Source organism: Phodopus roborovskii, unplaced genomic scaffold, assembly GCF_943737965.1.
Source record: "Phodopus roborovskii unplaced genomic scaffold, PHOROB, whole genome shotgun sequence".
NCBI classification, from domain to species: Eukaryota; Metazoa; Chordata; class Mammalia; order Rodentia; family Cricetidae; genus Phodopus; species Phodopus roborovskii.
Window position 1 is genome coordinate 54,938,505 of NW_026126480.1, and position 25,609 is coordinate 54,964,113.

Below are 25,609 nucleotides of genomic sequence, written 5' to 3' on the forward strand. Positions count from 1 at the left end.
TACAGACAAGTCTGAGCTATTACTGAACCTGGCAGTGACTGACTGACTGACTGACTGACTGGAGAGTACAGCTATAGAAGGGCTCGTCAAGGCTGCCTCCTCCAGATGGAGAGGTGGGGCTGACAGTCAGCACAGCATGTGTGAGACAGCACCAGGAGGGCCAGGCAGGCTGCTGGCTGCTTGCTCTGCAGCCCAGTTTCTTCCTCAGCAACTGTAGTCTGGGGACTTTGGGAGGATGCAGGGTAGGGCTGGGAGAGTTCCAAGGGGGCGGGACTGAGCCTAATGTGACCAAAACTCTGCCTTCTCTGGACATAGGTCAAGTAGACAACATTCCTAGGACACTACTGGGGGTGGGGAGAAGTGTAAGAAAGATTAAAATCAGTTATACTAAAAATTTATATTTATTTCTCTAAACGCCATGTTTGATTCATATAGAAGAAAATCAAAGTTTTCCTGCCTTTCTGGGCAGGCTGCTCCATAGAGGGTTCACTTTTGGACACCCTATGTCCCTTGTGAAGCAAGAAGAGAGGCAAGAGGCTCAACAGCCAGGGGCCCCAGCCCTGCAGCCTTGTCCCTATGGCCAGATCCTTATCAGGTGTTTCAACAGTTTGGTCACTAGAGGGTCACACCTGGGCTTTTGGTGCCTGTGAGGCCGCATGACCTAGGCTGAAGACTCAGATCCTGACCACCTGCGCAGCCACACTCAGGCCCTGCCTGCTCTTACTGTCCATGGCCCTGGGCTGCCTCCTAAGGTAGAGGCGGCCGAAGGTGCCACCCACCTGTCCTTTGGTGAGCCGCCCAGGATTCATACAGACACAGCCAAGGACATCCTGGGAAAGAAAGAACACAGGGTTTAGTGGCTCTCAACTGGGTGTGACAGAAACAAAGCAAGCACTCAGCAAATATGCCCATGTGTAACTAGAGGCTCCCTAGGGCAGAATACAGAATGCAGTGGCCTGGTGGGAGGGGCTCCTATGCTGGGGACAAAACTGATCCCAACAATTTCTTGTTTTTCCACATGAAGAAAATACTTAGGAGTTGAGTAGGTGTCACACACTGTAATCTGAGCAATCATGAGGCTGAGGCAGGACAGTGAGAGCTCCAGGACATGCTGGGCTGTAGAGACCCTACCTCAAATGCTCCCTCCCTTGAAAAGCAGAAAAACCCTGTTTAAGACTAGACTGGATCCAGTTTTATAAAAAAGCAAAACAAAACAAACAACAACAACAACAACAACAAAAAAAAAAAAAAAAAAGAAAAAAAAAACTGGTGTGGTAGGCTCCCTGCAAGGGACTCAAAACCTGAGGCAGCTGAGCCTGCAAGCCTGCAGATCAGATCAAGAGCTCCTTCAAGGCACTGCTGGCTGAGCCCAAGGGGAAGTCAGATCAGAATTCAGGGGAGGACAGGCAGGCAACATGTTCCCAGGACACTCTGACATTGCCTGAAGTCCCCACTCTTCGACACCTAGGCTCTACGGAGGTGGGCACATGATGCTTTTCATGCTTCATTCCACCAATGTACTATTTGTGACACCCAAGCCCCCAACAATCAGCCCTTGTGCTGGCCCCAAGCAGACACTGTCCCATTCAGTAGACCCAGGTAGAGCGAATGCCAGGGAATCTGGAAGGAAAAGTCAGGTTCTGATGTCTCTGGAAAAAAGCCAGTTTAAACCTACCTTGACAAAGTACCTCAGCTCTGACGGCACTATGAAGACATCAGGGGTGACTGGCAACTGGGCATAGGTATAGAAGTTCTCATAGTCTATGGCCATGTCCTCGTGGGGCGGGTAGAGTGGGTAGTAGCTGCAGAGACAAAAAAAGCTCTAGTAGCAGCCAATTCAGGAACCCAGGGGAGACTCCCACTCTCAGTCTCCACACTGTCTAGGATTTATGGGCTGGCCTTCTCTCTTCCATTTGAGGGGACAGAACCCAGTTTTGTCACCATAGGGTGCCCTGTGAAGCAGCTGATTCAGTGACTCTTTGGGTTTGGCTGGCATGCTTACCTTCTCTGTGTCAGGATATGCCTCAGGATTCGGCTGAATCTGTCTGAAGTCCCAGAAGAGCTAGAAAGGAAGGGCAGTTTCTCAGTGGTCCTCTGCAGGGAGGACCAAGGACTCACACCAACTAGAGAGAAGCTAAGCAGCAAGGACACAACTATGGGGGTGCTTGGGGACAACAATGCAAGCAGCTGGCTCTTTCCCAGGACAGGGCAGCAGGGCACAGGGCTCAGAAGGAAAGAAAAATCCTAGGAATCAGGACATAGGAGGCCTCGGCGCCGGAGCTGGCACCATCTTGCACAAGAGGACACATTCTCTGCACCATGAAGCCACACACAGCCAAGCAACCCCAAGTATCACACCCCAGCCAAAGCACACACCCAACTGAACTCCTGGCTCATCCTCCTGGTAAGGAAGGTTTGAGGAAGAACCAGCTGCCTAGCCTAGATGCCAGCTGGGTCCAACAGTGTCCGGTTCTCTGAGGGCGCCACATTCACTATCTGATAAATCCCTGGTACTTCTACAGAGAAGGATACTCCAACACTCAGGTCACAAATTGGGAAGGTAAAGAAAAAGGGATTAGAGCCAAAAATATGAATTTCATTGCCTGGTGTCTCATGTAGACATAACAGACTTGGCTCTGTGGGAGTCTCAGACATGACAGACACAGCAACAAATACATGTATCTATCTAATGCCTTTAGCAGACAAGGAAAGGCCTAAGTTTTTTATCAAAAGTGTGGCTCTTATGACTCCTTGTCAAGGCTGTCAAGTAGCTGCAAGGTGGTGGCGCACACCTTTAATCCCAGCACTCAGGAGGCAGAGGCAGGTGGATCTCTGTGGGTTTGAGGCCAGCCTGGTCTACAGAGTGGGTCCCAGGACTGCCAGGGCTACACAGAGAAACCCTGTCTGGAAAAACCAACCAACCAACCAACCAACCAACCAACCAACCAACCAACCAACCAACCAACCAAAACTGTCAAGTAGCATGATGTGGTGGGGGTCAGGATGCAAGGAGCCAGCTCTCTGCTGACATGGAATGTTTCTTACCTACAGATCTCCTCAGCGCCGATGTGGAACAGTAGGTCTGTGGATGTCAAGCCAAATATCGCTCCATTTATGGAGAGGCTGCAGGGCTCTGACACAAACTGCACTCGCTGAAATGAGGAGGCACTGACATGAACATGTGCATAGAACAGTTCTGGGGGTGGGGTTAAGGGTCAGAGACCACTGAGAAGGACCAACCCATGTGCAGCAACCTATGATCTGTTGGCAATTTAGAAGTCAGGCTCCTGAAAGGGATGCTCTGCCCTCACCCACAGGGCTGTCTTCATCCCGCCCACTGTTCACTGACCAGAGGGGGCACTGGTACCTTTTTGTCCTCCCGAGGCAGCTCAGAGAAGGTAAAAGGTGGCTGTGGATATACCAGTTCATGTTGCACGTCCCTTAGAGATGGGACAAAGACAAGGTGGGAGCCGGAGCTGCTTTGTCAAAACACAAGCACAAGAGGGACAAGAGGTGAGTCAGCAGAACTGGGCAGAGGCTCAAGGTGTAAGCATGTCCTTCATCCAGCAGTCCCCAGGGAGACTTGGAAGACATTCCACTATGACCAGACACTCTCCCAGTACCCTTCCAGGGGAAGGCAACCAACCTGCTGTCATATACACATATCCAACTGGATCTGATGCATGTTGTTCAGGACACAAGGTCCCTTGCTTTGTCTAGTATCCCACTACAGAGGGGAACTCTTATCTGGTGGGAAAAGGGAGGAAGCTGAGATCTACAGCTGGGCATGGAAGGCACACTCAGGCAACCCTAGCCCTTGGGAGGCCAGAGAGATCAGAGAGATGTTATGAGTTTGAGAGTAGCTTGAACTAGAGTGAGACCACACTTAAGGGGGAAGTCTCAGGACTGGAATTGGAGCTTAAGTTTTACTCCACTCTAAAGGGTGTAGGTAGTTTGTGGACAACAAAGTTCTCTGGGCACAGGTGAAGGCAGGAGTGAGGCAAATTGGTCAGATCCCGAGGCTGCCCCTCATACTTTTGAAGATCAAACCAAACCTTTCAGGCAGCAAAGGGCTGGGCAAGGTCTACTGAACATTGAAAACAGAGACTGTCTGAGGGACATTCGCCTCACCACTCACATCAGGAAGCGACACTGTTTCTACTTCTCAGCAAACTAATGTGAAAGAAATACTCCACAGCAGCAGCAGCAGCAGAGGCAGCTGCTCCTTTGATGGAGACAGGAGTCTCTAGGGCTACAACATTCAGTAGAGAAAAAAAAGCTGTGGCTCCCAGGGCTAACTGTTTCCACAACCACACAAAAGAGAAAAGGGGACCCTGTTTCTTTGGTTCCCTTCTCTATCCTTGGCAGAGGGGCCCACTATAGACCAAACAGGTGTAAATTGTTGCTGTGAGGGCATGCCTGGAGCCAGCCAATAGCTCTCACTTGCAGTCCTTTACTTCTTGTGCTTAAACTGTGGAACAGGTATAGATTCCTGGAGCCGGAGTTACAGACAGTTGCAAGCAGCTTGATGCAGGTGCTGGGAGCCAAACTCCAGCCCTCTGTAGGAGCAGCCAATAGTTTGTTTACCCCCCCCCCCCCGTTTGTTTATTTGAGACAGGGTTTCTCTGTGTAACATCCCTAGCAGTCCTGGAACTCCCAATGTAGACAAGGCTGGCCTTGAACTCATAGAGATCTGTCTGCCTCTGCCACCTGAGTGCTGGGATTAAAGGCATGCTCCACCACTGCCTGGCTGCAGTAATAGCTCTGCACAAGGACTTTGGACATATGATCAGATACTGGGGGCCTGGTTCACTGTAATAGATCATCATAGTCTTGGGGAAAGGTACTTTGGATATTATCCACAATCTCTCTGACACCAAGTTGACTGCCATTGTCCAAATACACCATGTGGGTGCTAGAGTCTAGTGAACAAGCCAGGGAGTGAGCTGAAAGGAACAACCTATGCTCCAGGTCTCCAGGAATGAAAGTACAAAGGACTGAGGTAAAGCTGTTTGTCCTCATGGGACTAGGCTGTTGTTCTGGACCAGCTTCAGGAGAGCAATGGTTAAGGAGGAAACAGCTTTTACATCTTGGGCTGGCTATAGGGGGAGGGGCCAGGGAGAAAATTCCAACTATGTGCAGCGTTGCACAACTTCATACATCATGTGGTGGGAGGGTCCCACTGCTGTCTTTTGAGCAGAGAGGTGCATCAGGGCATTCTGCTGCTATAAGGGAGCTGGCTCACATCTGCTGAGTTCTGCTGAGAGCTTAGTGCTTCTTCTCATTTATATACAACTTTGGCAGGGTGGGGCTGTGCTTTGCAGCTCACACTAGCAATAGATGAAAGTGCCTGGTGGCGCTGGGCACTGGCTCCCAGAGTAACAATGCTTGGTCTATTCTTTGTTTGTGTCACTGCTATCAATAGCACATGGGATGAGGAACCAAAATCAGAACCCAACCTCATGTTGGAAGCACCAGCCAGTGCTGGGTGTCACTCCACTGCGTGCTCCTGCTTTGGGAAGTTAGGGGATTCATTTCCTGAGGACCTCAGCATTCCCTGGGTTTCCTGAATTCACCTGGGGCCCTAACAGATCTGGGGGAAGAGGAAAGAAAGGTCTATGTAACCCTCCACTGGAGAAGGGAGGGTAATGGAAGCAGCTGAAGGCTCAAGTCTCCCAGCTCCAGGCTGATGCCAGCACAAGGTTGTATTACAACTAATCAACCCGAGAGCTGTTCTCAGGATGGAGGGCGGAAGGAAGACCTTTAAAAACCACCTTTGTTACAGTTTTGTTTTTAAATCTCAGCCTCAGGAATATTTGTTTATCATGAGTTTAGCAACAGGCAGCAAATCCCAGGAGACCACTCACTACAACATTTTCTTTCTGACCTGTCCCAATGAAAAGGCCGGAGCAGAGGGGCCAGCTTCCTCATGCCTCTCTGCGTCTAGCTTTAAACTCTTCCTGAAACCTCGAGGCCCTCATACACTAGAATCACAGCGCTTATGTCAGTGCTGTGGCCTTTCAGCCCTGTCTTCCAAGCTATGTGGAGGATTTAGGATCCACCCTCACTGGAGTCGTCCCCCCCTCTCCCCGCCCTTGGCAGCCATCCACCACCACCGGGAAGCACTGACTCAGGGAAGGAAGTTGGGCTTACCCCAAAACAGTCCCTTCATGTAACAAGAGGCTTGGGGCCTCTCAGAATTTCATTGCCAATCAAATGCTTCCCCAAACCACCCTGGGAATATTCCCATGGAGTAACAGTTTATACAAGGGAAAGTGAGAAAAGGAGGTCAAGAGAAAGAACGAAGGAGCAGAGTTTGTGAAGTTTGTCCTTTCAAGTTTGTTTATCGGGCTTACAAGGATGCCTGTTTACCCACTGAGCACTGAAGTTCAATGGCTCTATCTGACCTCTAAGTCCAAAGGAACCACCATGGCTTTAAGCAGCTTCACTTTCCTACTGACATGTCCTGGCAGACCTGCATCTGGAACACTGACCTTCTTGTTCCTTCAATAACTGTTCTCAGGCACTGCTTGAAAACATCTTCAAATGGGCTTGTTAGCTGACAGTTCTGCAAAAAAAGGAGCTGCACTCAGAGACGTGCCAAGGCCTGAGGGATGACCCCGAGGGGCTGGGAGTGGACAGAGACGTGGCCATGAAAAAGATGGAAGCCAGGCACACAGGCTTGTGCTTTGTAATCCCAGTACTCAGGAGGGTGAAATTGCCATGAGCTCCAGACCAGCCTAGGATACACACTGAATTCTAAGCCAGCCCAGTTCTAGTGTTAAGACCCTGTAGCAAACAAACAAAACCTGAGGGTGCGGTGGCCTGTCTGTCCATCTGCAAGGAGCTTTGTCTAGATGAGGGAAGAATTAATCTTCTTGCATGCACACTGAAAGTCTAGGATGAAGACAGCCTTTGAAATCTTGTTTATGGAGGTAAAACACCTGGCAACAAAGCACAGGAGGCTCAGGGCCTCCACCAAGATCCTAGGAGGAACCATGATTTATGTACTAAAGGACCTTATGACATGAGCTGCCAGCTTAGGGCAGTGGCCACATAAACGATTTCATAGTACCTGCCTCTTTAGTGGAGTAGTTAGTATGTCTGTCTCATAGGAGACTTTGAGAACAGACAGCCAGACTCAGTGCTGAAGCCCATCTGCCTTCATTACTGTTTTGGTGCCTGAGTAGTAAGTTGGTGTAGACAAAGGAATCACCTATTTCCAATACCCTCCCTGGATTCCAGATGGTCTTGGGTACTGGAAGAATGGAGCCCTCAAGTTCAAGGTTACTGAACACGACCAGTAACAATGTCTTCATCATTGGCCACAGGGTAGATCTAAACCTGCTGTAGACACAGATAAACTCCAAAAGAAGAGACTAAAAGAGTCTAGGTTGAGTGCTAGTGCCCAGTCCCTCCCCTCTCCCCAGGCACTTACCTCCACCTGTTCATGTTTAGCATCCAGGAAAGGTCCAAACTGCAAATGAGCAGAGATGGGGAAGCAAAAGCACCCAAAGAACAAATCAGAATCCTCCATGTTTACAAAGGCTTTTGGACAAATTGTCCCTGCCTGGGTTCACCTGTCCCTCCAAGGTTGCCTGGAGAACTTGGGGAGGTAGCAGATGGGTCGAGGAGCATCTGAGTCCTGTTCCCTCAGGGGGCTTCCCAGGGCCCTATAACCCCCCCATGGTTGCCCCAAACAACACTAGGCTCTTTTTCTTTTTTTTATACCTAGTATCAAGACGGAGCAAGAATGCTGTAAAATCAGGATAGGAAGACAATACTGCTGGCCTCTGGACTTAGTGGTGGCTATGGAGTATGTATATACCTCCAGAGGTGCAGACTGAGAATTAAAAAAAAAAAAAAAAAAAAAAAAAAAAACAAAAACAAAAAAACAAAAACAAAAAACAAAAAAACAGCACTTAGGAGGTAGAGGCAGACCAATTTCTGTGAGTTTGAGGCCAGCCTGGTCTACAGAGTGAGTTCCAGGCCAGCTAGGGCTACACAGTGAGACACTGTCTCCAAAAAACAAAACAAAACAAGGGAAGAATAAAAAACAAAATCTTTGTAAAAGGAGACAAATTGATGTTTCCTATAAACTTAAAATACCATCAGAACCCCATTCTAAGGCTGATTTCATTCCCACCCCTATAGCCTCCCTGCACACTACTATCCAGGGGACCTACCAGGATGCAGACATCTGGCCGGTCATGGTTGATGATGGTTATCAGATCAAGCAGGGGGTCGTATGTGATGCTGTCAGAAGTGGTATAAGGCCCACAGGCAACTAAAACCATAGTTTGCTCAAAATCTGAGACAGAAGGCATTGCAAGGTCATGAGAAGAAAGAACTGATATTGAGTGGAGGGAGAATGAAGGGCCATGCCACAGGATTTGCCACATCAAGTCCCATGAGTGCAAGTCTGGGGATTCCAGGTGAGAACTTCATCCCTCCCCCAAGAACACTGAACCAAGGAAAAACACAGGCAAGGAGGAACTTGAGCCATGGAGTGCAACTGGGCAATGTGAGCAGAGTGACAGTAAGGAAATAATTAAGCAAAGTGACATATGCTCATACTGTGTAGAAGTTAGGGATCATCTGGGGGTTCAGTGTAGTGGGGTAATTGAGGCCTAGAAGGACAGGCTCTGTTGGAGAGCCAGACACTGGATATGCCTGCTGGTTCTCATGTTACCTGGATACCAAAGCTAAAAGGCTTATCCCTACCCCAAACTTGAGTTTATATCCCCTGTCCAACCTGAGAACTATCTGGATTTGAGGTTCTTTTCATTTTGTTTTTAAAGTGTGTGCACCACCACCTGGCCAATAATTTATTTATTTTTATTTTATGCACATTGGAGTTTTGCCTGCATATTTGTCTATGGGAGGGTGTCAGCTGCCATGTGGGTGCTGGGAATTGAACCTGGGTCCTCTGGAAGAGCAGCCAGTAGCTTTTAACTGCTGAGCCATCTCTCTAGCTCCCTGGATTTGAGCTTTTAAAGTCAGTCTGAGCTAGTTTCTGTGGCTTACAAAACAAACCTCCAAAATCCCCCAAATTTTCTAATGTGTAGCATTACTTTTCCTATTGGTTCTGTATTTTAGAGATTGGAGAGATGGCTCAGCAGTTAAGAGTGTTTGCTGCTGTTTATGGGGACCCAAGTTTGGATCACAGCACCCACATCACGCAGCTTACAACTGCCTGTAATTGTGGCCCCAGGCATCTGACACCTTCTTCTGGCCTCCAGTGAACATACCCATACATAACACACATAAAAACCAAACAAAAAATCTTAAAAAAAAAATAAAATAATGAATTACTTGAAACTTGGTAGGTAAAACAATTTACTGTCTTACAGTTGTGGACCTTAAGTCTAGAAGTCAAGGTGTCAGCAGGGCTGGGACATATCTGGAGGCTGCCTGTGTTCCCTCTTTGAAGTCAACAGCCTAGTTTCTGTCCCCTGACTCTGATTCTTCTGCCACCCATGTTCATAAGGACCCATGTGGTTGCACTCAGCCCACCTGTATAATTCCATATAAAAGACTCATTATGCAGACCAGGCTTGACTTGAACTTACAAAGATCTGACAGTCTATGTCTCCTAAATACTAATTATGCATACTACCACGCCACACAGACCATACAAAGTAACATATTCACAGTACTGAGACCAGGTTGAAGCTATCTTTGCCCCCACACAGACAGTTTCTGAGACTATGTGTAATGTCCTGAGCTGATTCCAGGTCATCTCCAAGAATGACTTCACACACCATCAATGTGTGTGGAGTACTGGCAATAAGCCAGCGTTGACATTTATTGAAAATCTTTACTGGTGTTTGTTCTACTTTGCTTACAAAAATGCTTTCCCTTCCTCTCCTCTTTTTCTTTCAAAAAAGATTTATTTATTCTATTTGTATATATGCTTTGCACAACAAAAGATGGTATTAGATAGAACAGGGTATCAGATCCCACTATAGATGGTTGTGAGCCACCATGTGGTTGCTGGGAATTGAACTTGGGTCCTCTGGAAGACTATTAAGTCATCTCTCCAGCCCCCCCACCCCTTTTCATTTGTGGACGCAGGGGACCGAACCCAGAGCCTCACATATGCTATACAAGTGTTATCTACTCAGCAACACCACCACCCCTGCTTTGAAACAAAGTTTGTTAACTTAAAAAATAATTTTTTTTAAATTATCTTGCTTTCCCCTCTCCAGGTCACTTGTCCTCCAATTCTTCTTCCTTCTCCTTTTTCTTTTTTCTCTTTCTTTTTTTTCAAGAGAGGGTTTCTCTATGTAGCCCTGGCTGTCCTAGAACTCACTCTGTAGGCCAGGCTAGCCTTGAATTCACAGAGATCTGCCTGCCCCTTTCTCCCGAGTGGAGGATTAAAGGTATGTGCTACCACTGCCTAGCTCTTCTTTTTTAAAAAGACAGAGTCGTTACTATGTAGCCTTGGCTGGCTTTCAACTCCCTATGTAGATCAGGCTGGACTTGAATGCAGAAATCCATCTGCTTCTGCCTTTCAGGTACTGGGATTAAAGGCATGCACTAGCATGCTTGGCCAAAAACTGTTTTTTTAAGTTATACCCTTATTGTGGAATGACTATAGAATTATACAAACTTACAAAGAGAGCACAGAATTCTGTATTTTCCAGGAGCCCTCTAATATTAACATTTCCTACAACACATCACATTTGCTGGAATTAATGACGGTATGTTACTGCTGACTAAACTAGGTTTTCCCAACAGTGTCCCTTTCTCCTCCAGGATTCCATACGAGGACACCCAGTTATAACTGAGTTATAATGTACACATCATTTCCCTTTTTCAGGTTCCCTTCACATGTCTGTTAAACAGTAGCCTGGATTACAGGTGTTCACTTTGTTACCATCAGAGCCCAGATAAACCACTACCAGTGCTCAGGAGGTCTAGATTCACTAGTGGATCTTGAAGAAAGGGCCTATAAGGCCAGTGATTAGTGGTGTCTCTACTGTTCTGAGTGTAACTCCCACACAGTTTTTGTTGCTTCCTTGAAACCTGGGCAACTACAGTCTAGGACTTTGTCTACCACCTCCATTATTGACAAGAAAAATTTGAACTAAATAAAACTTACCTCCATCCTCTTCAGTGGGCTGATAGAATGGGAGTGGCACACCCTGAAACACAAAGAAAGCTCTGTCCACCATTGCTTTGGTAATGGACAGCTCTGAGTGTTCCTGTCCACCATTGCTTTGGTAATGGACAGCTCTGAGTGTCCCTGTCCACCACTGTTTTGGTAATGGACAGCTCTGAGTGTTCCTGTCCACCACTGCTTTGGTAATGGACAGCTCTGAGTGTCCCTGTCCACCACTGCTTTGGTAATGGACAGCTCTGAGTGTCCCTGTCCACCACTGCTTTGGTAATGGACAGCTCTGCGTGTTCCTGTCCACCACTGCTTTGGTAATGGACAGCTCTGAGTGTCCCTGTCCACCACTGCTTTGGTAATGGACAGCTCTGAGTGTTCCTGTCCACCACTGCTTTGGTAATGGACAGCTCTGATTGTTTGCAAGTTGGAGGACTGTCAGAAGTGATGAGAGAGGCCATGTCTCTGCCTTGCTATTGGGAGTTACAGGAGGAGCCACAGATTCTGCCATCTTTCTAAACAGCTTACTATTTAGAAAATGTGACTAAGTAGACCAGGCAATGGGAAAACAAAAAATACTTGAACATCTCAAGCAAAGTGGGTGCCTAAATCATTGCCATGCTGGGCAAGGATGGAAGAGATGGGAGTCCACCTACTTTTCTTGGCATCCCGTGGAAATCTCTAGAGGACCACCGTGGAGAGATAACTATAAACTACAACTTGAGGCCAAACTTGACTACAGCCATTTTTGTAAATGAAGTTTTAATGGGACTTCCCTACAGTCATTTGTTTATGAGTGGCCGATGGCTGCACAGGCACTATAACGCTAAGATATGTGTGGCCTTACAGCCTTTTATAAAACATCTGCTGCTTTGCTAACTTACAGCTTGGAGGTGGGTTCCAACCCTAGAAACAGAAACTACTAAGAAACATACAGAGACTGAAAAAGAGCAGTTTCTTGCACCAGAACTGCACATATTGAGGTTGCAGCAAACATGGGGTGGCAGGGGGGCCCATCCTGTACCTCATAGAGTTTGGTGGCAGTAAGTCTCCTACCAGTGGTGTTGAATCCTTCCATAATTACAACCTGAAAGACAAGAAACGCAAGACTGCTAAATAGGAGGGATAAGTGAGAAGCCTGATATAAACTACCTTTGGTAATTATAAACTTAGGGCATTCTCCAGAAAACAAATGAGAGGGGCTAGATCAGTTACAATTATGCTCTATACAAATGACCTAATTCTCACAACAATCCCACGAGCTAAGAATTTTTATTTCATCTTGTGGATGAAGACACGCTGGCCTCGAAGGTCAAGTACCTTGTCTACAGCCACACACCTCATGAGGTGGAGCTAGGCTCTGAACCTGGGCAGTTGGACCGAGAGCTAAGGTTGGAGCAAGGAGAGACAAAACAGTTCCTAAAACAGTGGACCTATATAACCTAATCTTATGGCACCCGAGATAGAAACCAAGAAATAGCAGCCCACTGCATTTCTTCTTCAGGTCTGCATCCCAGAAGGCTCCAGCATGGTCTCACCTGTCCAGGAAAGAGAGAATATTCCTTGAGGTCGGATAAATCCACTGGAATCTGAGTGCCTGAGGAGTGTTCCCGGTCTCCCTCGAGAATCACTGACTTGCTGTTGAGCTTCCCATTGCTGTCACAGCCAATCTGGCCCAGCAGGATGACAGGCTCCTACCAAAGAGTGCAACATAAGAACGACAGCACAGCAAAACCCCAAATAGCATCTGCTTTGGGAGGTGACCACAGCATCCTGAAAGGGAGGGCCCTTCAGGGGTGTCTAGTCTACCTCCTGCCTACCAGGTGTGCTCTGAGAGGCTGCCTGAGTGTGAGCATTCTCAACCAGGGGGAATGCCCCTAAGTCCTGCAGCCTAGAGCACTTCTGGAAAACCATGACTGATAAAGATCACATTCACTGAGTCTACCACACACTATTCACAGCTGACATGTATTAACTCATTTAAACCTCATGACCACTGTAAAATAGATATGGCTACACCCATCAACAAGTGTCAGAGCCATATGATAATTTCATTAAGGTCAAACAATAGTGAAACCTGGACCCAAAGGCCAGAAGTTGGCTCTAGAGCCAAATCCTCCTGCCTCCCCACAGGGTTTTGCTATGTAACACAGTCTATCCTTGAACTCCCAATCCTTCTGCCTCGGGCTCCCAAGTGCCCAGATACCATGTGGGACATCACATTACCACTTCCACAGGAAGTCCTTCATAGACAAAACTGAAATCTTTTCTGGTGGCTTCCTGTTAGGCTTCCACTCTTGGGAGAAAATGGAGTATATCTACTCTCTCCCTCACGCGAGGCCCTGCCCCCACACTTCCTTTCAATTTCATAAAAACTTCCTGCGTGACAAAGTTTTTTTTTTCGTTTTCTTTTCGACAGGGTTTCTCTGTAACAGTCTTGGCTGTCCTAGAACTTGCTTTGTAGAGCAGGCTGGCCTTGAACTCACACAGGTCCACCTGCTTGGGATTAAAGGCATGCACTACCACCACCCCACTAAGGACAAAATTTTACGAACAATAGCTTTTCCCTGGAAGCAAACAGAGGACAAAGGCACATTCAATCAAAAATTATTTATATAGGACACATCTGTTAGATTAGCAATGATCCAGAGAAAGTACCCACATCAGCATTAAAGTATGATGTAACTCTAGATGTAACTCATCTGTGTTAGTGCTCAAATCAGAGGAATTCTCCAGACGATGTAAGAATTCCCAGCCTGCAGCTCTCACCTTGCAAACCCAGACACTTCTACCTGCAGGGGCTCTCCAGAGGCAATCTCCTCCACCACAGAGAAAACAAGGTTTCAACCTTGGCTTATGTATAAGACCCTGTCCACAAGGGAGGAAAGAAAGTCTGGGACACAGGCAGGGAGCACTTGTCTTTTTTTTAGAGGGACCCATTTTATCACAGCTAACCAAGACTGATGTTGAACTAGAACACTGGTTGAGTGGAAAAGGGTTTCTTCACTGACTTCAGTGAGTAGCAATAATTTAAGCTTGGAGTGGTGGTGCACACCTTTAATCCCAGCACTCAGGAGGGAGGCAGAGGCTGGCAGGTTTCTCAGTTCAGTAGTGGCAATTAGTGAGAACTCTTCAAATGACTCTTACTTGTGCTGGTTCTAGAAGAGGAGTAAAAGCCTCAATCTTGTAATGCTCCTTCAGTTCACTGCCAAGCTCTTCTATCTTACAGGTCAGAACTGCAAGGTGACAGGGTGCTGTCAGTAAAACAATTCACTTGGCAAGGAAAGACAGAGCACACTGTCCAGCATCACTGCCGTTCTACAGGACTGAGGAACATGGACATCCCCCAGTCTGAACCTCAGGCCTTAGTTCATCTTCTGACACAATGACTAGTCTGGTTTTCTACTGGGCCTCAGGAGCTCGCATGGCATAGTCCCAGAGCATCACCAAGAAACCCATCCTCACTAGATTGCAGGGAACTCAAGGACAACCTGCGACAGTTTTCAAGGAAGCAGTTGTGAGTGTTCATAACTCAAGAGCTGAAAGCCTTTACAACTCATGTTCCATTGTTAGGTGAAGTGAATAACTTGGGAAATTACAGCATCACCCAGCATCCTTCCCCCTCACTGAGAAAGCACTCCTAATGACATCAACTAGCTTCTGCATTCAGAGGCCAGGTAACTTTGTTACTTTACTTCTCACAGTCCTTCCATGGGGTGTTAAACTCACTGACTTCCCAAGAGGAAAGCAGTTACCTTCACGAACATCTGAGAGCTGCTGAAACATGGACTTATAGCTGCTTGTGAGTGGCTCTGGGTACCCTATGACCTTCAGGCTGACACTTGCAGAACCTCCTCTCCCGGACCAGGACACGCCCTGTGCTGAGCCAAAGGTGGTGACCACTTCTCCTCGGTTGGTTCTGGAGCTGTATTTCTGGGAGGGGGCAGCACTGATAGGAAGCAGAACAGATCAGTATCACTGTGTCTGTGGCTGCCTGAGAAAGGAACATGATGAGGCCAGGCTTGGAAGGCCTACAGAAAAAGCAAACTGTCTTACAGATCTAATCAACATGGTGGGGCCGGAGTACTATGACCTTTCAGGAATTTCGGGAATGAGGCACCGAGGAACACCAGAATACAAAAGTTTAGAAATTTAAAGACAAAAACATATAAAAAAAATTGTTATTTTTCTCCCTCAAAACTAAATGAAGCAAAACAAAATGTACTCTGAATTGACTGGACAGCAAGTTTCAGCTACTTTCTTTTCTTGTGAGTCATCCACAGTTACCAGCCCGTCATTTGATCCTGAAACAGTGACTGGGTCAGAGATTGCTGAGCAAATATAGAAACCTACAATAGAGTTGAAGCCAGGCATGGTGGCACACGTCTGCAACCCTAGCACTCAGGAAGCAAAGGCAAAATCGGAACCACAAGGCCATCCTCAGCCAATTTTGAGGACTGCCTATGGTAAATAAGATCCTATCTCAAAAACAAACAAACATGCCCCCACCAAAGCAAACAAATAAAAAAGTACAGCTAGTTCAAAGAATGAATAACATTAAAAGTCCAACAAAATGAACGAACCTTTCCCTTGCCTCTGTAGGGGGCGATGCAATGAATGAACAGTTAAAGGGAGCAAGCACCCTTACCCCCACCCCAAGGCTGCACTGGCTGTCCACTCTGACTGGTAAACCGGAGCAGTAAATTCAAGAATACCTAGATATTGCTCATCTGCTTGGAAGCTTCTAATCTTCCTGCTGTGAACACTGTTTACAGAGAGGTCTAGAGAAACACTACACTTAGCACACTAAAACTCTGTAGAAACTCATTTTATAAGGGGCATGGTTGAAATTGTTGACAACATCTGTTCTTTTCAGACAAGCTACAGAAAATGAGCTCAACTAATTATCTTTATCTCCAGGACTGCTTCTACCTAAGTAATTTACAGGCTACTTTTCATAAATTACAGAACGAGTTTCTGATGTCAGCTTTCTTAGTGGACATTAAAAAAATGATCAGGTTGCTGGGTGATGGTGGCTCACGCCTTTAATCCCAGCACTTGGGAGGCAGAGGCAGGAGGATCTCTGTGAGTTGGAGGCCAGGCTGGTCTACTGAGTTCCATGTCAGCCTTCAAAGCTACAAAGAAACCCTGTCTCGAAACAACAACAACAACAACAACAAAACGATCACCAGCTTCTTTGGGCCCCACCCATGAAAGGGCATGTGTCACAAGCAGCCCTCTAGTGCCATCAGATGCTCAAAGGGAACAGTTATAAACATGGCCACAGAAACAGACTTAAGGAGCTTCCTGCTTACCCCCACATGGCTCGGCAACAACTATTTGAACCCTCACAGGTTTCAGAGATGCCCCTTTAAGTCTAGAATCTAGAATGTTGACTTTGGAAAGCAGTTTTGAAATATCTCCAAACCAGGTGGACCACAGTAAAACCAAACTGTCCTTCAGGATCCAAAATAACCCACAGTCAATAGCCACAGAGCCTTCAGTTACTGCCTCTCTGTTTTTGAGATCTGTATTCTAGCTGGGCAGTGGTGACGCACACCTTTTGTCTCAGCACTCTGGAGGCAGAGGCAGGTGGATCTCTGTGAGTTGGAGGCCAGCTGGTCTACAGAGTGAGTTCCAGGACAGGCTCCAAAGATACAGAAACAAACCCTCTTGAATCCTCCTCCTCACCTCCAAAAGAACCATATCCTATGTGCATTGAGTATTTTGTCTGCGTGGATGTACAGATGCACACCATCTATGTACCTGGTACCCGCAGAGGCAGAGAGCTCATGGATCCCATGGAACTGGAGTTACAAATGGTATGGTTGTGGAGACACAGCCGTGGATGCTGAGAACCAAACTTGTACCCTGTGCAAGAGCAGCCAGTGCTTTTAACTGCTGAGCCATCCTTCTGGTCCGTCAATGACTCTCTAAAGTGACAGAACTGAGAAACCTACACTCTGGTTGGCTTAGAAGGATCCAGAGGTTGGTAGTTCCTTAAATGGCTGAAATGCTGTTCCTGAGCCCCTGTGACAGTCTATAAACACATCTCTCTAACAGAGACCCATCATTTACGGATTTCAGCGTCACACATGATCTCTGCACATTTATGTATAGTGGTGGGAGCCATGAGGAAGTATCAATTAAGCTCCTGCAGGAGAAGATTCAGTGATGAGAAAACACTCAGAAACCAGCTGTCACTGAGCATGGGATGGATAGGTTATGCAATACTGTGAACAAAGGTGCACACCTTTCCTTTAAAAATACTTCAGATTACAAAAAGAAACCCAAGTAAACATAAACTAGTAGGAGCAGGTGAGAGCCTTGACTGACCAGACATTCCAGACGCCTGGGCTTCTGAATAGCCAGGCTGTTTTCAATAGGAGATATCAGTTCCCGATCTAGGAAATGAGCCCTAGAGAAGTGGGTGGAAAGCAAGTTTCCTTAAGTACTATACAAAACAGTAATTTTCCACAAGGCAGAGAACCAAAGGCTTTCCAGCCAGCTCTCAGTAGACGGCCCACTCCTGTCAGTTAATAAGTTACTTGCAGTTCACCTGTCAGCAAAGAAAGAGGCTTGGCTTTCTTGGCCCTTGGATCAATTATGATACATACCTTGGGGAGAAACTTGATGGCGAGAGAAGCTGATGTGGGCTACGAGTAGAGACACTCCTTTTTGTTAGTGGGGTTTCTGGGGTGCTACTAGCTCGCTTATGGGGACCCTAGAAACAAGATGAAAAACAAAATCCCAGTCACTGTGTTATCAAGTTGCTAAATAAGTGTAGAGCCGATGCAGTTCCGTAGAAAGGACACAGGCCTGGCTGAGGATCCTCAGGAGCCATCTCTAGCAGTGACCACATAAACCTTCAATAGTAACCCATAGCTACAGGACACTATCTGCATTCTGAAGGTTGTCATGAAAAGAATGCAAACATTTTCCAAAGGAGATGGCCAGCCCTGCCACCTAACTAACCTATCAACCCACAAGCATGTCTCCATCCCCACCGCTTTCTGCTTTTAGAAAAGACCCAAGTTTGGCAATGCATAGCTTTGACCCGTGGTCACACATTCTCTAGAGAAGGGATGGGACCATGTTACACTTCTTTTGGCCAAGTCTACCACACATTTTCCAAATTAAAGCCTGGAATAACTCCAGGCAGATAAGGTAGTTGAGCTCATACTTGGAGAGAATAGTCAGCACACACCTTACTAATGGTCACGGTCATAGCTGGCTTTTTTTGTTTTGTTTTCCTTTTTTAGTTTTTCATTTCTTCTCTTTCTTTTTGTGTATGTGCTCATCAATAAGTCAAAATGCAGAATAAAGGATGAAACCCAATCACAGGACCTAATATTCTCTAAAGCCTCGGATAATGGGTTAACTTGAAAGACAAATGTCTTGCCCAGCCGAAGCAAGGGCTCTTAAGCTCACAAGCAGAAACTTTTCTGACTCAAGGGCTCCCCCTGCTGGTCATTGGAGGAAATACCACCAAGCTATCAATTGGTAGAGTCTGTGGGACCCAAGGTGAGAACACTCAGAACCATTTACTAAGACAGGCATGATACTTGAAATCCTAGCCATTGGAAAGCTGCAGTGCAAAGGTTACCCAACTTCCAGTTCAGCCTGGGACACAGAGTGAGATCCCGACTCAAAAGAAACAAAACAAAAAACCCCAACCAACTAAGAAGCTGCATCAGAAATCAGACTTCCAAATATTTGTGGTTTTATTTATTTATTTAAAGATTTTATTTATATACTTGTATGTAAGCCTGTGCATGCAGGTGAAGTGCATGGGGAGGTTGGAAGAGGCATCAGAATCCCTGGAGCTAGAGTTACACACAGCTGTGAACTGTCTGATGCGAGTCCTCTGCAAGAGCAGCAAGATCTTGTAACTAATGAGACAGCTCTCCAGCCTGTGTTGGTTTTCCTTTGAGATAGTCTCAGGTATTAAAGTCCACAGTGGCCTTGACCCCAGTGTAGCTGAGGCTATCTTTTGACTCCTGAACTGCCTGCCTCCTTCTCACAAGTACTAGGATTTACAGGTATGAGCCACAATACCTGGTGTACAAACTAGATTTTAAAATTTTACTGATTTTTTTTTTACTGATTATTTTTCTATTTTTATTCTATTCTATTCTATTTATTTATTCTATTTTATTTCTATTCTGATTATTTGAGTATGTGCATAACATGTGTGGGCATGGGCACCCCCTGCAAGTGTAGAGTCAGAGGACAACACTATGAGATTGTTTCTCTCCATCCACCTTTATGTGGGTTCTGGGGACCACAGTTAGGTCACCAGGCTTGCACTGAACGTTGCCTTACTCATATATTGCCTTACTACATATATTGTATGCTCCTCTAAAATAGCATGTTTTTTTTTTTTGTTTTGTTTTTTGTTTTTAAATTCTGTCTCTCTGTAGAGTTCTGACTGTCCTGGAACTTATGTAGACCAGGCTGGCCTTGAATTCACAGATCCTCCTACCTCTGCCTCCTGAGTCGTGGAATTAAAGGTGGGCACCACCGCTGCCCAGCTAGAGTAACTTTTAATTTATATATTTAGTTGGAAAAATATTAAGATACAATTAAGGAATATTCAAGAATGGTTATTTTAGCCAGGTAGGGCTACACAGCAAAACCCTGTCTTGAAAAACCAAAAAAAAAAAAAAAAAAAAAAAAAAAAAAAAGTTATCCTAATTTAAAAATAAAGCTTATAGAATTTTATATACTGATTTTCAAATTCTATATGCATTTTCCTACACCAGTACAATCTTTTATCCTTAGTCCTATTATCTGATTGAATTCATGAATACTTTCTATCTCCTCCTCTACTGCTAGATTATAGGTTATTTTTAAATTCTTCTGGTTATAAATAATGTTATGAGGTACCTCATCATGCATATAGCGTTTTCCATGATTTGGAGCATTTCCTTAGATATTCTTAGGGGGATTGCTGGGGATGGACTCCAGGGCCTTGTACACAATAAATATGTATCCTGGGGCTATACTCCTAGTTCTCAGGAGATGTTTCACTACAAAGAATAAGTAAGACAAAGGGTAGACATGATTTTGGGGTTCTGACACATTTTCTCCAGCTATTTTCCAAATAGATTCCTCTAATACATAATTCTGCAGCTGTCATAGGCCAGGCCCCAGGGAAAGAACAGTGAATAAAGCAGTGTCCATGATCTGAGAGCTTCTATAATGGAGTGAAATGCAACAAAATTAAGGCCAATGATAAAAGATAAAGCAAGAGAATAGATACAGGAGGGGAAGGAGGAAGCTGCTACTTTAGACAGGTTAGTTCTCCCACAGGGGGTCACGAGGCAAGTGTATGTTTGGCATGCAAGAAAACCAGTGAGAGAGGAGTGGGAGACAGGATGGAGGTGGAGTCACACATACTGTTCAGACTGTGAACCTTAGCAGGGAGATTTTCAAGACAGGGTTTCTCTGTATTGTTCTGGAGCCTGTCCTGGAACTTGCTCTGTAGACCAGCCTGACTTCAAACTCACAGACATCTGCCTGCCTCTGCTTCCTGAGTGCTGGGACTAAAGGTGTGAGCTACTGCAATCACAGGGAGTTGTGAACTTACTTTCTTTGGTGAGACCAGGCTGTCTTAGAACTTACAGAGTAGACCGGGATGACCTAGAACTCACAGATACCTACCTCTACTTTCCAAGTGTTAGGTTTAAAAGTGTACACCACCAAGCCCAGCTTTGTGACACATTTTTAAGAATGTTACTTATAGAATACAATTTCTAGATACCCCATGTTCACCTTAGAGGGTGTGGTATAAGAGTTCAAAAGGGTCTCCTCTTCTTCCTCAGCTTCAATCCTGAAAACACTGATCAAGGAGAGCAATTACATGAGATTAATTGAGAACTGGTGTTTTGAGACAGGGTTTTTTTTGTAGCCTTGGCTGTCCTCAAACTTACAGAGATACACCTGCCTCTACCTCAATAAGTGTTGTGACTAAAGGTGTGCAGCACCACTGCCTGGCCGAATATTAGGTATTTTTTTAAATTGTTTTTAAATTACATATACAACTGTTGAGAAATTACAAAATATGTATATGTGGCTTACTGCATAGACCTTCTGCATAAAAGGATACAGCTCTTGTATAGAAACAATGTCTCTGGCTCCAGCATGCCCGCTGTCTTTGGAGGCATTGTACCAGGCTTTGGATAATTTTTTGTTTAGAACCTGGAGAATGGAAATAGAAGCAGATGTTTAATATATTATTCCATAGTCTGATAATAGGGAGGGCATTTCCCATTGGAAGTAATAACAGTATTCAAAATATAAGCAAAGAGGAGTTAGGGATATAGTTCAGGTGGTAGATCACTTATCAGGTATGCAAGAGGGTTAGGGTTCAATTTCAGCATTACTCCCGTCCCCACAGAATCAAAGATAAGAAACTACTCCAAAACTGTTAAGTCGCATTATTAGTACACATCTTTAATCCCAACACTGGGAGGCAAAAGCAGGTGGGTCTGTGGTTTCAAGGCCAGCCTGATCTATAGTGAGACAATGTCTCTAAAATAAACAAAAACATGACAGGCTAGGCATGGTGGATGATCATGTCTATCACCATCCTAGCATTTGGTAGACTGAAGCATCAACTTGTCTCTCTCTCTCTCTCTCATACACACACACACACTGAAAATAAAAGCTTCTCCCACATGGCTCAGAGGTTAAGAAGACATAGCACTCTTCCAGAAGATCTAAGTTCGATTCCCAGCAACCACATCAGGCAGCTCACAACAGATTGTAACTCCAGGCTAGGGGATCTGACACCTCTTGCTTCTACAGGCACCTGCAGTCACACACAACCCCCCCATAATTAGAATAATAAAAATAAATAAAATAAAAAGCTTCTCCAGTAACTGTCTGCTGACAACATATAATTCTGATAATAATTCTCTTTCACACCTGCCATCTACCAGGAAGTTTCAGGTGCTTCACATACAACCTCATTTAATTTTTACAACAATCATTAAAAACACAGCTTATCAGAACTTGAGAGAAGAAAAAAAAAAAAAAACCCAAAGTTCAGAAATAGTAGGAGGGGCCCAGTGACATGACTCAATGGGCAAAGACACTTTCTGCTAAACCTAATGGCCTCAATTTGAACCCCAGAATCCACTTAGTAGAAGGAAATAATCAACTTTTCTTTACTTTTCAAGACAGGGTCTCACTATGTAGCTCTGGCTGTCCTGGAACTCGCTATATAGACTAGGCTGGCCTCAAGCTCAGAGATCCAACTGCCTTTGCCTCTCTTAAAGGTATGTGCCCACCATCTCACAACCAACAACCATTTTTCATGGCTGTCCTCTAAGCACTATAGCACAGGTGTGCATACACATGTACACACACACACACACCATAAATGAATGTACAGAAATGGAAAGACACTATGATAGAAAGAAATGAAGAAGGGAAGAAAGGAAGTAGAAGATCAAGCTCACACTGGGACCAGAATCGAGGTCAGACTCCAGAGCCTGCATCTTTCCATATATTGCACACGTCCATGCAGCAGAGTGACACTAGTTAACTCACGTTTGCTCTTACCTCATGTTCAAAAGAGTTCAGGATCTCTGCAGTAACGCACACTTTCCCAGTGCTGGTGCAAAAGGCAATAAGCTCACTTACCATTCCCTCTTCAGTCTGTCTGTACAGAACACACAGTTCTGCCACTGTAGGGAGAGAAACCAGGCAAGGAAGAACTTAGTTCCTTCCTTTCTTTTTAAGATTTAATTATGTACAGTGTTCTGCCTGCATGCTCTCATTACAGGTGGTTGTGAACCATCATGTGGTTGCTGGGAATTGGACTTTTGAAAGAGCAGCCAGTGTTTGTATCCTCCAAGCCATCTCTCCAGCCCCTTGAGTTCACTTCTTTTTGCTTTCATGTTGAGGCAAAGCTTATTCAGTGGCCCTGGGAACACAGCAGTGAACAAAACCAGTAAGTTCACTACTGAGGGGAAGACAGGACAGGAAAGTATATGGTACTGTAGAAGCTCAAAGATGAGATGTAGAAAAATGAAGTTGGGGGAAAGGGATCATAGCCTGGCAATTTAAATATAAGGGGCTGGGGAGAGACCTCAGCAGGTAAAGTGCTTGCTACACAAGCAGAGGGGCATGGTGGAATGTCTGTACACCCAGTGTGGGGAAGGCAGAGACGGAATGCCTGGAGCAAGCTAACCAGCCAGGCTGAAAGTGATCAAGGAGGACTCAGTGAGCCACTACAGAAGTGAATGTATCTAGCAGGAAGTGATTCTGATTCTGAGTCCTGGCCATGCACATGAAGATGAAAATGAATCTTCAAAGGCTGAGAAGTGGTGGTGAGAAAATCCAAACGAAACCAGGATCGGTGCCAGTGAAGCTACAGGGAGAATGTGCTCCTGAGGGCACAAAGCGGCAAGAACTCCAGTTCCAGAGGCTGGCTCCCTCTTCTGGCCTGCGTGAGCTCTGCACGCATGTGGTGCAGTTGTATGCACACAACACTCATTCACATAAAAGTAAATAATCCCAGCACTCAGGAAGCAGAAGTAGGTGATCTCTGCTAGTTTGAGCCCAGCCTGGGCTACAAAAAAGTTTTAAAGTTTTAAAAAGAAAGAATAGATTATTTGAAGTCTTCACAAGGACTTGGAGTATTTCAGTCTCCATGAAGAACTGCATTACAAATTATAAACGTGTTTACACTCTGCTTCTTTTTTTTTTTTTTTTTAAACTTTTAAAAGCAAAGCGGCAGATCTCACTGTTTAGCCTTAGCTGGCTTTGAAGTCTCTGTGATCGTCCCAGCCTGAGTCTCCCACGTGCTGGGATAAAAGGTAAACCCACTTACACTATGGTTTTAGCTCCTAAAATAGAAGTTTAAAGTGTTGATAAGTGTTTAAGGCAAGCGTACACGCAGTGCTATTCTGAACCTGACATACACTTTCCAAGAGATGTGTGATTTAAGTCTTCATCATTGGACTCTATGGACCATATGATGAGGCACTGGACTCCAGAGCAAGAGACTGGGGTTGGCACACAGCTTAGACAATTAATTCTCCATCTATAAAGAGAGGAGCCAATAAGCTCCCTGAAGTTTCTTCCAAAGCAAAAACAAATTATTAGGAATCACCTCGAGGAATTCCTATTTGCACAGACCATTAAAAGTATAATGATCCAGGCATGGTGGTGCATACCTTTAATATCGCAGCAGGCGATCTCTGTGAATTTGAGACCACAGTGAGTTGTATGACAGCCAGGGATACCTAGCAAGACCCTATCTTTAAAAGAACAACTCTGATGAGAAAAGTCATAGAACAACAAATGATTAGGTATCCAAAAGGAGACATTGGAACCATTTGTAGCTCATACCTAATCATTTGTTGTTCCAATGTCTCCTTTTGGCAATGTCACCCGTTGTTTGATCAGGACCCAAGAGATAGCCCACGAGCATATGGAAGTTGGAAGGGACCCCCTCGGTTCGGGACTCACGTTTTTCCATCAGGGCGTGCTCGCAGTCCAGGCCGAATATCTGTAGCTCCTCCGCTAGCTGCTGGGTGGACACAGCCATGATGACCCGGAGGGGCCGGGCGCCTGCCGCCGAGCTCCTACCTCAGCTCAAGTCTGCTCAGCAGAGGCTTATCCTTTCGCTTTGGGGGAAAGTGACAGGGACGAACCACGAAAGACCTAAGCCCTCAGAAGACCCTAACCACCAGGTCACAGAAAGATATGTCAACAACAACAAAAACTCGAAAGGTCTCGTTTCGGAGAGAAAACTTGCTCCCGAAGCTCGGCTTAGTTTCTCAGTGAGGAGCACAGCCAGGAAAAACCCGCCAAACGCTTTGCCGGGCGCGCGCGTGCGCGGGGAGGACCCGTCAATACGGCCCTCCCCGCGCACGCGCCGGTCCGTCCATTGCGACTGCGCAGAACGCGCCCGCTGCGCTTCAGTCGGCGCGGAAATTGAGTTCCGGCCTCTCACTGCGGCCGTGTTCCAGGGCTCGCCTGCTCTGAGAAGCTTTGCAATGCCTGTTTGTCCCTTTTTTACTGGCAGGAGGCGCTGTTCGTCCGTGGCTGAAACTTGCAACAGGACAGATCACTGAAGGGGAGCGCTTAGGGCAGTGGCAGTGATTCTCAACTCCCCACCACCACCACACACCCAGTGTAGCCTTGGAGCCTGTTCTGGAACTCGCTTTGTAGACCAGGCTAGTCTCGAACTCACAGAGATCGGAGAGTGCTGGGGCTAAAGGCATATACCACCACCTCCTGGCCCATTCTCAACCTTTTTAATGCTGCAACCCTCTATCTAATGCAGTTCCTCATGTTGTAGTGACCCACAACCATAAAGTTATTTCGTTACTACGTCATAACTGTAATTTTTCCACTGTTATAAGTTGTAAGCTGTCTGGGTTTTTTTTTTGTTTGTTTTTATTTTGGTTTTTGGTGTGTGTGTGATTTGTTTTTTGTTTTTTGTTTTTTTTTTTTTTTTTTTACTTTTTGAGA

At 45.7% G+C, this 25,609-nt stretch overlaps 1 protein-coding gene across 1 annotated transcript; it reads right to left on the bottom strand.

Annotated features, from left to right (window-relative positions):
* Nucleotides 1–378: 378 nt before the first annotated feature.
* On the bottom strand, nt 379–24,975 carry Pola2 (DNA polymerase alpha 2, accessory subunit). Its single transcript, XM_051193710.1, has 18 exons — nt 24,602–24,975; nt 22,688–22,812; nt 21,228–21,319; nt 20,894–20,951; nt 17,734–17,840; nt 14,872–15,065; nt 14,264–14,352; nt 12,655–12,810; nt 12,141–12,203; nt 11,108–11,150; nt 8,187–8,311; nt 7,439–7,477; nt 6,495–6,568; nt 3,368–3,476; nt 3,046–3,152; nt 2,003–2,062; nt 1,676–1,802; nt 379–830 (listed from the first exon to the last, which is right to left on the bottom strand). Exons 1-18 carry the CDS (start codon nt 24,678–24,680, stop codon nt 675–677), a joined length of 1,803 nt encoding a protein of 600 aa, XP_051049667.1. The 5' UTR covers nt 24,681–24,975; the 3' UTR covers nt 379–674.
* Between the last annotated feature and the right edge of the window lie 634 nt (nt 24,976–25,609).

What these genes read in the sequence shown, in the direction of transcription:
- Pola2 (XM_051193710.1), bottom strand. Translation starts at nt 24,680, where the DNA reads ATGGCTGTGTCCACCCAGCAGCTAGCGGAGGAGCTACAGATATTCGGC. An exon ending in ATTGTTTCTATACAAGAGCT is followed by an intron (nt 20,952 to 21,227) that starts GTATCCTTTTAT and finishes CAGTGTTTTCAG; the next exon opens with GATTGAAGCTGAGGAAGAAG. An exon ending in GCCCACTGAAGAGGATGGAG is followed by an intron (nt 8,312 to 11,107) that starts GTAAGTTTTATT and finishes CTTCTGTCTCAG; the next exon opens with ATTTTGAGCAAACTATGGTT.